The sequence below is a fragment of the Pezoporus flaviventris genome, unplaced genomic scaffold (assembly GCF_033815535.1).
Source record: "Pezoporus flaviventris isolate CSIRO_AGI_PZ_B2104156 unplaced genomic scaffold, CSIRO_AGI_Pfla_v1 ptg000002l, whole genome shotgun sequence".
In the NCBI taxonomy this organism is placed as follows: Eukaryota; Metazoa; Chordata; class Aves; order Psittaciformes; family Psittacidae; genus Pezoporus; species Pezoporus flaviventris.
The window spans coordinates 2568210-2582044 of NW_026892550.1; the positions used below are offsets into that span (position 1 = coordinate 2568210).

General features: G+C 46.0%; 2 protein-coding genes across 2 annotated transcripts in view; one reads left to right on the forward strand and one right to left on the reverse strand.

Moving 5' to 3' along the window:
* Positions 1-2952, forward strand: part of EIF2AK3 (eukaryotic translation initiation factor 2 alpha kinase 3) — a 47164-nt gene extending 44212 nt beyond the window's left edge. The window contains exons 16-17 of the mRNA XM_061466465.1: positions 536-598; positions 1727-2952. Of these exons, the coding sequence (XP_061322449.1) occupies positions 536-598; positions 1727-1903 (240 nt within the window). The 3' untranslated portion in view covers positions 1904-2952. The remainder of the gene's footprint in view (positions 1-535; positions 599-1726) is intronic.
* A 3139-nt stretch (positions 2953-6091) lies between these two features.
* On the reverse strand, positions 6092-12341 carry LOC133274995 (probable G-protein coupled receptor No9). Its single transcript, XM_061464665.1, has 3 exons — positions 12064-12341; positions 8889-9065; positions 6092-7543 (listed from the first exon to the last, which is right to left on the reverse strand). The coding sequence occupies exons 1-3, from the start codon at positions 12333-12335 to the stop codon at positions 6868-6870; spliced, it is 1125 nt and encodes a 374-aa protein (XP_061320649.1). The 5' UTR covers positions 12336-12341; the 3' UTR covers positions 6092-6867.
* Positions 12342-13835: the final 1494 nt, after the last annotated feature.

A 13835-nucleotide genomic window follows, 5' to 3' on the forward strand; every position in this document is an offset into this window, starting at 1 on the left:
AGTCTATAAGAGTTAAAGACTAGTGCTTATGTTGTTGAGACAGATCTGGTCAGTTCATGTGTCTTCATACTGGTGTAGATGATCTTAGGGATTATGGGTGGTGCACAGATTCGTTGAGCCCAAGTGAGAAAGGACAAGTTTGTGTATCTGATTTAAAACTGCAGAGATCAGAATTCTTGTAACACTATTTCTAATGCAGGCTGCATACCCAGGGAAGCAGAAACTGGCCTATTTAAGCATGTTGTGATTTTTAACCACTGCAGCAAGCCTTTAAACCAGGCCAGGCTGGACAAGGCTTGGAGAGACCTGGTCTAGTGGAAGGTGTCTCTGCCCATGACAGGGGGTTGGAACTGGGTGAGCTTTAAGGTCCCTTCCAACACAAACCAGTCTGTGATGCTGTATCATTTAAACAAGTCTTTTCTTCCATCAGGCTGATTTGTTTGCATAGTCTACATATCTTTTAAAAATTATAGAGTAATAGTAGTGGAGAATGGTATTTTGGAAAAGTTACATGTTTTTCTTCATATTCTTGCAGACCTTAAGTGATGTTAGAAATTTGAATTTCCCACCATTGTTCATTCAGAAATATGCACAAGAGGTAAGTGCATCTGATGCTGTTAATGGTAGCTTTTTCTTTAATAAGTGTTGCTTTCTTCTTTGCTTTTCAATTGCTTTGTAGGTAAAAAAGGAGGGGGGAAAAAAGAGCTTTTATGTTATTAAGATTCCTCTCTCTATCCCTGTACTTTTCTCCTTTTCGAAGCTATAACATTATACAATAATGTGGATGATGATATTTCTGTCACACAATTTACCTCCAGTAACTATACCTGACTTCCCTTTGTCATTCATTTCACATACATCCTGACATGGTTTCTTGCAACAAGTCCACATTCACACAAAGTGCTGAGTTCCAGACAAATAAAGGGGAGACTATAGGTAGCACCATGGCTGTGTGAGATCTCACGACAGAAACTCATATCTCAAGTAGGAAATCATATGAGCAAATTGTGCTGTGTTCTCATTAGTGGGATTTTTAAAGTGATGCGGTTGTGCACAAAGAGGAGGTGATGTACAAAACCTCTCCAATAAGAAGCTGAGATGCTTTCAGGGTTCATGGTAGCTTCAGACCAGCAGCTAAATGAGACTAGCCTTTCTTGGTTTATAGCTGTAGGCTGCCTAGGGGAATGTGATGAGTAGGACACTGATTCTAGTTAAATCGGAGAGAAATATTCAAACTACCTGTATATTTAAAGGAATACCTCTAATTCACTGTGAAGAATTCCTGCCTGCCTTAAAACATGGTGGTTTAAACTTGAAGGTGTCCCTGCTTGTGGCAGAGAGATTGGAACTAGATCATTTTTAAGGGCTCTTCCAACCCAAACCATTGTGTGATTCTATGAAGCAAACAATTACTCACAAATTATATTACATATGTTTTAAATGTTTTTTTGATTGCAAATAATGGAAAGGTTTTATAACTATTGAATCTTAGGTCAGATTTGATTTGCCAAATTGATTGTTGTCCTTGACGATAAAGACAGTTTAACAGATGCCCAGTGGTCTGTTTTCATCTATTTAATGCACTTCTAGCTACTGTGCCAAAGCAGTAATACCCAAATTACTCAGATAGCAACTGGGAACATCATCTTCTTGTTCATACAGAACATTAAATAAGAAAGAATGTTTGAATTGGTGCATGTAACACTTACGCTGCGTTTTCTTTTAGTACACCATGGTGAAGGACATGCTCTCTCCAAGTCCCACTGAAAGACCAGAGGCTGCAGCAATCATAGAAAACCCTGTATTTGAAGACTTGGAACTCCCACCAAAACCAGTGCTTAGGCAGAGGTCACGGACAATGAGTTTATCAGGAAACAAACATTCCAGACAACCAAGCAAATAACTATCCTCAGGATCGCTTCTTCCACGCAGCAGGTTTTCCAGGGATTGTTCAGCAGAAGGATCCTATGATGCAGAATGTGTATCTTTGGAAATAGTTTACTTCAACTTTTGGGTTTTGCCATGTTTAGCGTATAAGACGTGTTGGACACATTTATGGTTTCCTTTGACAAGCCAACGAGAACCAGTAACCACGCTTTTCACATTCCATTCTTCTTACCTTAACTGTCCTAGGTGGATGGGTCCAGCTACTGTGCTTGCCAATGGTGTGCTCCATTATCCTTTTTTGGGAGTTTACTGGGGGTTGTTTTTTGAAGCTTGTATATATCAGCTTGCTGGGTAAGTGAGAGATCTGTAACATGTAAATAGAATGAAAATCCTGTATTTTTATAGAGCAAATTACAGTCTCTAAGCCTAGTGAGTATCTCTCCGGATCACTTGCTCTTTGGTGAAATGAAGAGGATTTTGAAATGAACTATGACTCCACTCTTTGTTCCTGGTGGCTAAACTGGGAAGCTGCACTATTTTTAAAGCAAAAAAAAAGTACCACAGTTGTACATACTGTCACTCTCCATAGCCAGTCATTAGAAGAAATCATTTCATAGTTCTGCACTATAGTAGAACTTAGGGAATGCATTTTATACAGATAAACCTGTAGAGAAGGAAAAGGAGCTTTTTTTGCCATTCAAAAAAGGAGGTTTTTTAGGCAGTGGTTGAAAGAGCCATAGTAAAACTGATGTATGAAAATGTTGTGATTCTGCAGACTTAAGCCTAATGAAGTCATACGTGTCGTATGTAACCTTGTAGATTTTGTACTTTTTAAGGAATCAACTGGTAGGCTATTCGTGTAACCTGCTGATTTAACTGCCTAATGCCATGCTTTTTATTTCTCCCTGTAAATATGGTAATTTTTATTTATAAAATCCAGAATCAATCCATTTGGGTTGGTGGTGTACAGAACGCACTCGCTGCAGTTGTTGAGTGCATTTAATTATTGTGACTTCTTTCAAGTCTAAATGATTTAATAAAGTTTTTTATTTATAAAGGAAACCACTTTAGTACTCGCTTCTGTTCAGAGCCAGCTCCGTGCAGGCTGCAGATGGCAGCCAAGTGTAGCTGGAACACAAGGAAGGGAACTGCATCTCTCTTAACTTGCTTTGCTTTCCTGTCTCCTACTTGCCACAGTGCACGTGATGCTGCAAAGATGAATATGCTGCTTGGAAGTGAGATACTGCCTGAAGAAAGAAGAGAACTGATCTCTCTAAACTGAGTGGATTACAGAGCTCTCAGCTGTTAACAGAGGGATTGTGGTGATAGGACAAGAGGTAATAGGTTCAAACTGAAACAGGAGAAGTTCAGGTTAGATATAAGGAAGTTCTTTACTGTGAGGGTGGTGAGGCACTGGCGCAGGTTGCCCGAAGAAGTGGTGAATGCTCCATCCCTGGCAATGTTCAAGGCCAGGTTGGACAGAGCCTTGGGTGACATGGTCTAGTGTGTGGTGTTTCTGCCCATGGCAGGGGGTTGGAACTGGATGATCTTAAGATGCTTTCCAACCCAAACCATTCTGTGATTCTATGATAAGAAGGGATAGTTCTTGCACTGTTAGAACTGGTTTTCTATCAGTGCATTTTCCTGGTTTACAGGCTTAAATCTCTTAAAGTTGTAGTCTCTGAATTCAGTTTCTTAAGTAGATGTTGGATTCAAGGGATCACTACTGTGGTGTGACGCTATGACTAGCAATTAAATCAGCTGATACTCTGCAGCTTTATGATATGGCAGAAGTGGATTACAAAGGCTCTTGGATCTAGATACTGACTTGTCCAGTTGAAGCCAGAATGCTGCAGTATTTGATCAAAAACAGAACTTTATGGAGTTTAGCTGTGTTAAAACAGAAGGCAGTTTTAAGTGTGTCTTCCTCCTTTGAATTTCCCTGTTAGCATCAGCTATAAATGCACAGTTAAATGCCAATCTTTGAAACCTCTGAAGCTTCTCTGCCAGTTCACTGATTACAGATGGAGCACAGGAAATGAAGAATGTGGTATTTTTAACTCCCTGTGTATGTGTGCTGGATGTAAGCAGCTGCCTGTTCCAAGGACCCTGCAGCATTTCAGTATCCAAATGCCATATATGCTCACACTAGGTATGTCTCCGTATTCTGGGATGTTACATTTACCCTCAAAGGCGTGTACAAATCCCACCCTGGACCATGCATACCCAGTCACAAAAGCACCTGGCCATGCTCAGCTCTTCACTGTCCATTTCAGTGAGGCTTTGCTTTTCTTAGCACTGAATGCTGGAGTGGGTTGTCCTTGTCTTTCCTCCTTTTTGCTCCAGAAAGTCTTTTCCCTACCCAGAGAGGTTTTCCTCTGAGTTCAGAGGCAAAAAAACTGAGTTTTCCTCCAAGTCTTGCCTGCAAGTACCCATATCCCTGCCTTTGGCAACTCCACTTGCTCTGCCCCATCAGTGGGAGAGAGGATGCTTCTCTGTGCTGAGAAATATCCAGCTGGGCTTCAATACCCCCACCAGCTCAATTTTGCCAGCTTTTCAGAACCAGGCTGTCTGGAGGATGCACCTCTCATGTTGTTTTCCTTCTTTAAGTCAGGTTGCAATTATACTACACTTCCATGTTCCATCCCTGTCCTGCTGGATGTTCTTCAGTCAACTCAGACTGAATGGTCAGTCATGACTGAAGGCCTTGATCTCATGTGCATTTACTCTATGCTCACATCCCAAAGGGAAAGCCATGAAGGCAGGCTTCTCTCAGCTCTGTATGGATGACAGCAGCAGCTTTCTACCTTGTCTACTAGACCCCAGTCTTTACATAGCAGTCCTGATATCTCATGGACAGGTTTATTTTCCTTCTTTCAGTTAATTAACATCTAGAAACCAAAAATCAGAGTGGCTCAGGTCTTCCTGTGGCCATGGAAATCAGCGTGTACCTTCCTACCTACGCTTTGTGGTGGGACACCTGAACATGGAGCTGCCAGCTTAAAGCCTGGCAGGAGGGAGCTCTGGTCACAGGCTCTGCAGCATTCCTACAGCCCTGGGGTCCCAGCCTCTTCTTGCAGAGGTTGTTGCCTGTCCCTCAGCTCCCTCCCGTCATAGCTCCTGGGGCTGAAACACAGTTCTTGTCCTGTTTTATCAAAATGAACTGGGTAACAGAAGCAAAAATCCACCCCTGTCCACCTTTGTGCCCACTGGATTTAGGTGCTTCCCCCGAGAGTAAAGGCAGGATTGTGTAGTTATTCTCCTTACCGCTTCCATGTTGTTACTGGAGTCGTAGGAGCTGGGAGACCCACTCCAGGAAGAGGAGTACCAGTGCTGCAACCCCAGGTCAGGGCTGTTTCTTCCACCAGGCTCTTGAGAAAGACAACTTCTGATGCTTGTACCAGGGTCTTCAGTAGCTGCACTGCTCCAGGCAGTGCTTTTTGCTACACCTCTGAGGACAGTCCTCTGCTGCCTTTGAGCTGGAAGAGCAGAAGCACTCAGGCTTTTACTAACATCCCCCTTTATTTATTAACAAAGTGATGTTCTTCACCCCTCTGAGAGCTTCAGTCTGTTAGTTTTAGCATTAAATTTTAACCTGGATATCTTTCTGCTGTTTCCTGTGCTTCTCAGGCTGCATAAGCCTTGCCTGTCTCAAGTAGGTGAGCAAGCACGCGGAAGAAGCTGTTTTACAAACCATCCTTCAAGTGTTTTGTGTCCATGGAAGATCAGTCTAAAAGCAGGCTCTGAGTGCAATGACTCCCGTGTAAAGCAGGGTGAGACCCCATCAGAACCATGCCAGGAGAAGCAGTGGCTGTTGTATGAGTGGTCTGTGATCCTGTGGGCTCAACTCCTGCTTTTACTCACAGCTATGATGCTGCAGAGACATTCGGGAGCAGGCCTGTCTTTTCAGGGTCATCCTTTGGTAAGGCAATTCATGGTCCTCCCACAGGCAGCCAGTGCTGTTTAATGCTGTTTGAAGTCCAGACAAGCACTTGGGAGTGGTAAACGTGATCATTCCCATTCATCATCCTTTTCTTATGGCTGTATAGTCCAGCAATACTCCACAGTATTACTCATGGCAGTAAGGCATAGACATCACAGTGCAGAATACGCAGTAATTCCTCTTCATGTACCCTTTTTGGCTGCAGTCGGTCACCTGCAGCCCCCTTTAAGCCCCATGGGCACTCAGTGCTCTCAGCATGGGCACTTGGTGCTCTCAGCAAGTCTTACTCATTCGCTGGGGCCTGCTACATAGGATATTCCCATCCAGAATTCGTAAGGACACTCACGGGTATTTCACAGAAAGCCACTGAAAGCTCTGAACCTCTCAGAAGGGAGTTGAACCCTGAGCAACAGCCCAGACTGCAGAGTGGTGCCTTTGTAAAGAGGTGACCTCTGCTCCTTAACCACATCCCTCCTAATGCCCATACACAGACTGACACACAGAGAATTACTAAAACCAGTCAAATCTGAGCAAGCTGCTCTAGTGGAAGGTGTCCCTGCCCATGGCAGGGGTTGGAACTGGGTGAGCTTTAAGGTCCCTTCAGGCCAAACCATTCTATGGTTCTATGAAATCTGTAATGTAAGCTGCAAGGTGAGAGCTACAGCATCTTGAGAAATGAGAAACACTCTCCCACCTTACAGTGCAGATCACCAGGAGGTACATGGAGACAAGTTCACATTATCATGCTGATGTTGTTTTCCCCTGCATGAAGGTTGAATTTGTCTTAGGAAATGCTTATTAAAAAGTAATTAGGCAGGAAGGAATTAGCTCCATTAGTTATAACAAGTTGCCCCTAAAATACCAAAGTTCCTTGTTTACAAAACTGTGGAAGATGAAGAAATGCACTTTTGCCCTATGTCCCCACCTGTAATATTCCAGCCCCTCCTTCCCCTATTTTCCTACCCATTATTTTTCCATTAGGATGTGCTCTGGCACTTTCTGTACCACCACCTCCAGCAGCTGATTCTGAATCCCCGTTATTTGGGTTTGCCTTTCAGGGCACCATTGGGCACTGGCACCGTAATGCTATATTCCATGTCTGGAGCAGTCTTGGAAAATGTGGCTATGGAAACCATGTCTTCTCCAGTGTCCACTTGAGACCTCTGCCTGCAGATGAGCAGCTTCTTCAGAGCCCGTTGGAAGTCCCTGTTCAGGAAAGCATAAAGCATCGGGTTGATAGTGGAGTTGCAATACCCCAACCAAGTGATGATCTTGAATGCCTCAACCAAGACCGTGCTGGTGGAGTCGGTGCCTCTTGCTGCGAGCCAGACGTTGAGGACGAAGTAGGGCAGCCAGCAGAGCACAAAGACTGAAATGATGATGCTGATGGTGCGTGTGGCCTTGTTCTCCAGCTGCAGGTGGTTCTGCCGCTTGCTGTTGGGGTGGTAGTGGATCTCCAGGGTCTGAGACATGATCCGAGTGGCTTTGAGCCGCGAAGCGCGGTAGATGAAGAAGTACATGCTGCACATGACCATGAAGGGAACGAAAAACGCCAGAGCAGAAGCCACGATGGCAAAAATCCAGTTGGTGACAAAGATGCATTCTCTGCCTGCATCAAAGTCCACCCCGGGGATCTCGTTCCAGCCTTGCATGACAGGAAGGAAGGAAATGAGAGAGGAGTATACCCAGACCGTGCAGGTCATTGCGATGCATCTGTGCAAGGAAATAGGGAGGGGAGAGAGGGTATGAGCAATTTTGAGTTGAAAACACGCAGTACGAGTCAATCCCCATGGTAACCCATGTGGGATATCACTGCTCTGCAGTACCACAGGGCCTGGAGAAGGGAAAAAGATGGGGTACAACAGGTCCAGACATGAATATCTGTAACAGTGGGGTAACTTTGTCTGTGCTTTACAGAACTGGGGTCAGCCTAAGGGATGGCTGAAAAAAATGAGGAGAAACGGTTTCACAGAGGATTTCTGGTTATATTTAAAACAACTGCATGTAGATTTTCCTGTTTGGTTTCAGCTTGGGTTTCTAGCCATTATCATCTGAGCAGCAATAGGGTGGAGCTGATGGGCACGTGATCCTCAGGACCACTGCAGCGCTTGCTCTGCACCACAGCATGATGTGCAGCTCCCTCCTCATCTTAGGGACCTATGCTCCCAAATAGCACGCAGCAAGAGTTACAGTGGGAAAAACTTCCCCAAAAGAGCCTGAACCCACCTGATAAAGCACTCCAGATCCAGTGTCCTCCCTTAGACAACTTTTCCCCTCTTGAGTCCTCATTTCAATGTTTCACATAAAACCTTGACAGGAGCTTATAAAAACTCATCCTATTTTCTCTGCATTTCCCCCTATGAATCAGAGTGGTTTGTGTTGAAAGGGACCTTAAAGCTCATCCAGTTCCAACCCCCTGCCACAGGCAGGGACACCTTCCACTAGAGCAGCTTGCTCCAAGCCCCATCCAACCTGGCCTTGAACACTGCCAGGGATGGGGAAGCGTCGTCATGTTTCAGGATTTACTTTGCACACTATGATTCCTGCAGTCTCTTTACTCCAGCTCCCTCTCGTTTGCATGATGTTAGGTTTTCTCACCTTGTTTCCAAGTTCTCTGTCTCACCCTTTCTCTGGTTAAACCTCAAAATCCTGCCTGAGATATATGACTATCACTTCAGAAAGCATCATGAGTTGAAGAGGTGGAAGACTACTGCTACATGCATTCTTCTGGGTGTCATTTCACCTAGTCCCATTAAATGCCTGCAAGTTGTAGGTACAAGTCAGGCCACATCACTTGTTTCTACCCCATTTTGCAACCCATCCTTGGCTCAAAAAAGTCCATTCCCATGAGCACCACCAAAGCAGCTCGGCTGCATTCCCCTTTTCTCCTGCACCCTGTGAAGATCTTCTGCAAAGCTTTAAATAGTGTAAAGATCCTTTTGCTACATCACTCTGCTTTTGGGCAGCAACTGTTAATAGTTCATTTGGTCTTGAGTCAATATGGGCCAATATAGATCAAGATAGGGAGGGACCCAAAGTGATGAGCAGCACCACTCACCTGCCACGGGACATCCTTCTTGAATAGTGGTAGGGGGTCACGACGGAGCAGTACCTGTCCAGGCTGATGAAGCACAAGGTGACGATGGATGCGGTGCAGAACATGACATCGAAGGAGATCCAGACTTTGCAGAAGAGCTTCCCAAACAGCCACATCCCCGTCACCTCGTAAATGATGCTGCGAGAGAAAACAGGTGGGAATCACAGCTGGAAGGACTCAGTGCATGCATGTCTTCAAGGCTAGGGGTGGTAACACCATGATTTAACACAGAGGTACTAAAGGTGGGTTTGCAGCTCAGAGAGCAGGGATTCACCCTCAAAGCGCAACACATGGCACCTTGGTGAGGCATGGCTAAAGAAGACCAAACCCATGCTTCTTGCCTGCACCCTATTGCAAGTAGATGCCTTTAGGGAGGTGTTTTGCCCCCCCAGACCTCCCCAAATTTATATCTGCACAGCTTTGTCTATCACAGCTTTTCCTGTGTAGAGCAGGCTTTTATGATTTCCACCCAGGTCCTGGGCCATGGAAGATGCTCTCTCCTCCAAGAAACTCAGTTTTCATCTGGTCTCATGCTTCAAAGCTAACTCCTGGTTAAAACATTAAATCCTAGGAGGAAGCCCATAGAGCCTGCATGTTACGTAGCTCCCAAATGCCTCAGCGAGGTGAGCACCCCACCACAAAGCAGACATTACACCAAAATCATTTCTAACAAAGTCAAGAAGGGTCTTTAAGAAGTGAGCAGTGAAGGAAGGAGTGTATGGCAGCTGTAGGAAGGCTGGTGCACGTTTCTGTAGCATTCAATTAGATGCCATTCTCTTCCTCCTTCTTTCCCCTGCTTTCTGCGGCTCCTGGGGTGCTGCTGAAACAAGCGTTGCGTGTGAATTCGATGTGAAAGGCTGAGTGATGACTTGGTCCTGCAAAGCTTTAATTATCCTGGAACTTCACAGCTTGCTGGGTAAATACAGAGGAGGTGGTGCTGCTGTGCTGCAGTGCATGCAGGTGGGCTCTGCCAGGGCACAAGGAGTCAGCTTGAGGGCAGAGGAGTTAGAAACCAGTGTCTGCTCTGCATCTGATTAGCAGTGATTCATTTCAGTGACTTGTGAAGGTCGTTCTAGAGCACAACACTGGGTACAGTGGTGATGAAGGGCCCCAGGAGCTTCTTGTTATATAGGATGCTGCACAACAATCCAGGCAACACCAACCTATAGCAGAACCTGTCCCTGCGTAGATGCTGGTGTGTCTTTGTGTTCCCACTGTGAACTGCTGGGATTGCAGTGCAGCATTCCCACCTTCCCAGGTACCCGTGGCACCACTCTGGGGACTGATCTGTGGACACAAGCATGTGGATTTCCTCAGCTGAAAAGTCCCCCATCGTGGAGCTGGGAGCATCTTCTCCCCGCTGGGCACAGAAGGGGCCATGAGTCTGAAGTCACTGAGACTCAGTTACTGCGTGAAGCAGTTGTCTTCCTTCTCTTCAACTCCTGATGTTTTCTGGAGGGATAGCCATGTATCTCAGGCAGGATTTTGAGGTTTAACCAGAGAAAGGGTGAGATAGAGGGTTTGGAAACGAAGGGAGAAAACCTGACATAATGCAAACAAGAGAGAGCTGGGTACACTGGAGCATACCCAGCCTCCACATGGGCAGCATGGAGGGTCCCACTGCACGCATGTAGAAAGGTTTCATGGCTCTTTTTACAGATGAGTCCCATAGAAGTCAAAGCATGGGGCCAATAATGGACTTGGGTGCCTTGTTCCCACTCCTCAGAAGCCCTCTTATCCCCAGAGGTGCTGCAAAGCCTGTGGTGTGAGCACCATGGCCTTCCAGAAGTAGACCACGCTGCTGTCATGAGCATCCCTGCACACGGATTCCTATCTCCCATCAGCACGTATCTGGTGGGATGCACTTGACCTGGCAGATGTTCTTACAGCTCAGGGTACCTGTGGATGTGGTTCCAGGATGTGGTACCTGTTCTCTCTTCTCTGATGTAAAAGGTCTCTGTAGCTTGGACACGGTGCTGGTGAAAAAGGAGTAATAAAAGCCCAAAGAAGCACACAGCATGAGCAAAGTCACTGCTGTGGTTCACTTTTGCTTGCAAAAGAAGAGAGTAGCTGGAAATATTCAGCCTGGAAATAGCTGGGCTGGCTGGAGTACCCAGACAAGAGCCAAGCACAGCTGAACTGCTCCTGCACACGAGCCAAACCAGAACAAAACAGAAGTCTTATTCTTATGAAATTTAGGCACCAAGGGACAGCCTGGTTTTCCTTTTCTGTCACGTTTTCCTGGGTCAAACTGGCTCCTATGATCATTTCTTTTCCTTCTGTTTGGCATGCACTAACACGCATCAGAACCCATGCATCAGTCCCATTTGTTATCCCCCTGCAGACTGTGGTTCTTCTAGGCTGTTTGATTGGCAAGGTCAGCAGCCGTCCCCACAAACCCCACTGTACATTGCCTGAACCTGAAGGAACAATCAGGATTCCATGTTTCACCAAGAATATGAAGAACAACACCTCTGCAACAGCCTTTCGTGGTCAGTAACATCAAATCATCCCTTTTCTAACGCTAGCAAGGAACAGTTTTACTTCTCCCTTCCGCTACCAGAAAATAAAAGATAAAGAAGTGTAAAATGGAAAGCAGAGAATTGAACTGCACTGATTTCAATAGTCATTCTTGAATAAGAAAAATGAGGGGAAAACACATGCTGTGATCTGCTGCTCTGCCTTTGAAACTCTAGAAGGAACAACACATTGTGCTTAATGCTGACACACCAGTCACAGTCCTCATCTCCCATTCCCCAAACACTCAGAGCACGCAAAATCCTCTAGCAACCCTGTTGACCCCACGTGCAGTGCAGAGCTAGTCCTGGAAGACAGGACTTCTTGCACTGGAGCCACCTCAAAGGCTGGATGCAGCCAGCATCCCTATGTAGCCAACAGAAGGAACACCTTTGGGAAGTCTCTCCATAAGTAGACCCACTATAAAGCATAGAGAAACTGAGGCATAGAAGCACATATAGACCCCAACCACCATTCAGCTCTTTGGAAAGCACAGCCCTAAGCACAGCCCACGAACTTCTATCCAGCTCTACCCAAGGAGCAGCTACTAAGCGAGGGGAAATGCCATTGCACACACACAGACTCCACCACCTGATCTTACCTCGCAAGCACTTCTTACCTGAAGGGCATGACCAGACAAGCTACAAGGAAGTCTGCCATGGCCAAGGACATGATAAACATATAGGTGACGGTGCGCAGCCTCTTTTCCACCACTGGGCAGATGAACACTATTGTGTTTCCCAGGAGCGTGATCAAGTCAATGAGGGTTAATACCAGGCCGATGACCACCTCCTGCAGGCCGATCCCTGCCAAGTTGCCACCTCCTTCCACAAAGGATGAGTCAGCAGAGGAGGAATTAGGGAGCCAAGTTTCATTTCTGTTCATCAGCATCTTCCCACTGTTAGAATCTGAAAGAGAGGCAAGAGGAAAAAGCAATAAATAATGACTTTAACGCATGTGCTTTGTAGGTCTAAGAAAGGAAGTACAGAAATAATGCTGATGCTTCATTTCCTTCAAGACAAATCCACACACCCATGGTTATGTCTGTGCCATCACTGTCCCATGGTGATCAGTCCAGTACAAGTGTCTGAAATCCTGAAGGTGAGGATAGACGTGCAGCGCTGGCTGAGGTCCTTCATGGCAATTAAAAGCCTGCCTGGGAATCGAAACGCATCATCAGTGAAGTGGGGTACAAAAAGAAACATCCTGAGAGCAGAAAGAGGACAGGTAAGCAACTGGAATCCAAAATGAAAGCAGCTCTGCTAAATCCCAACAGGCCATGTCCACAAAGTAGGGGGTTGGAACAAGATGATCTTTAAAGTCCTGCCCAACCCAAACCATCCTATGGTTATACGTTCTCAGCATCATCTTGGTCACGCACAGACCAAGTGGGGCTGCTTGCCCAGGCTGGATGATTTCAGAACCCCATTGTTCAGCACATGCTCTGCCCTGCATGGTCCTGGTACTTCTTTAGGCTCTGAAGTTCAGAGGTTCTTACTGCCATAGTGGGCAGCTCCATCCTGCAGTCTCAATGGCCATACACAGAGAGCTTAACACAAGTAAGCAAGTAATTGAGTCTCAGTGCCTTCAGACTCGTGTCTCCTTCTGTGCCCAGATGGAAGAAGGGGCTCCCAACTTCACAATAGGGAACGTTCAGTTGAGGAAATCCATGTGCTTGTGTCCACAGCTCAATTCCCAGACTTTAAGTGCATGGTGTCACAGGTACCTGGGAAGGTGGGAATGCTGCCCTGCAATCCCAGCAGTTCACAGTTCACTGGTGTGGCTGATGGGAACACAAAGACAAAACTTTGGGGGAAAAGGATATTATAGAAATAGTTCCGGATATCAAATTGTTATATCTGAATGTTGCCACATCTCCTGTGATCGGGCTCTGCTTCCACAGTGCCCTCAGCTCAGTCCCCATCTCCGGGGCATCACTACTGAGTGCAGCACAAGAATGGGTCAGGATCAACACCCATGTAATCCAACATGCCTTATCTCACAGCTGCCAACCTGTGCCTCAGCAGGATTATGAGAACAAGGCAGCATGCAGTAAGTTTTCCCCAATGTCGTTTTTCCTTCCAGCAGCCTATGGTCCTGAATTACCTCTAAAGATGCTTTTGAGGACTTCTAGATCATGAAGCTGTCCTGCTTCCCCTTTGGCCCATATCAACTTTTAGCATCCATGACCTCCTATCCAACAACTCCCACACCTCAGCTATGTGCTGTGCAGAGGAACACCTCTTTTTGCCTGTTTTGAGCCTGTCACCCACTGGTTTCATTTGATGCCCTCCAATCCTTGTATTGGATGAGGCATCCTGCATCCTCGTGTTTAGTGTGAGCCATCCCTGCCCATGGCAGGGGGGTTGGAACTGGATGATCTTAAGGTCC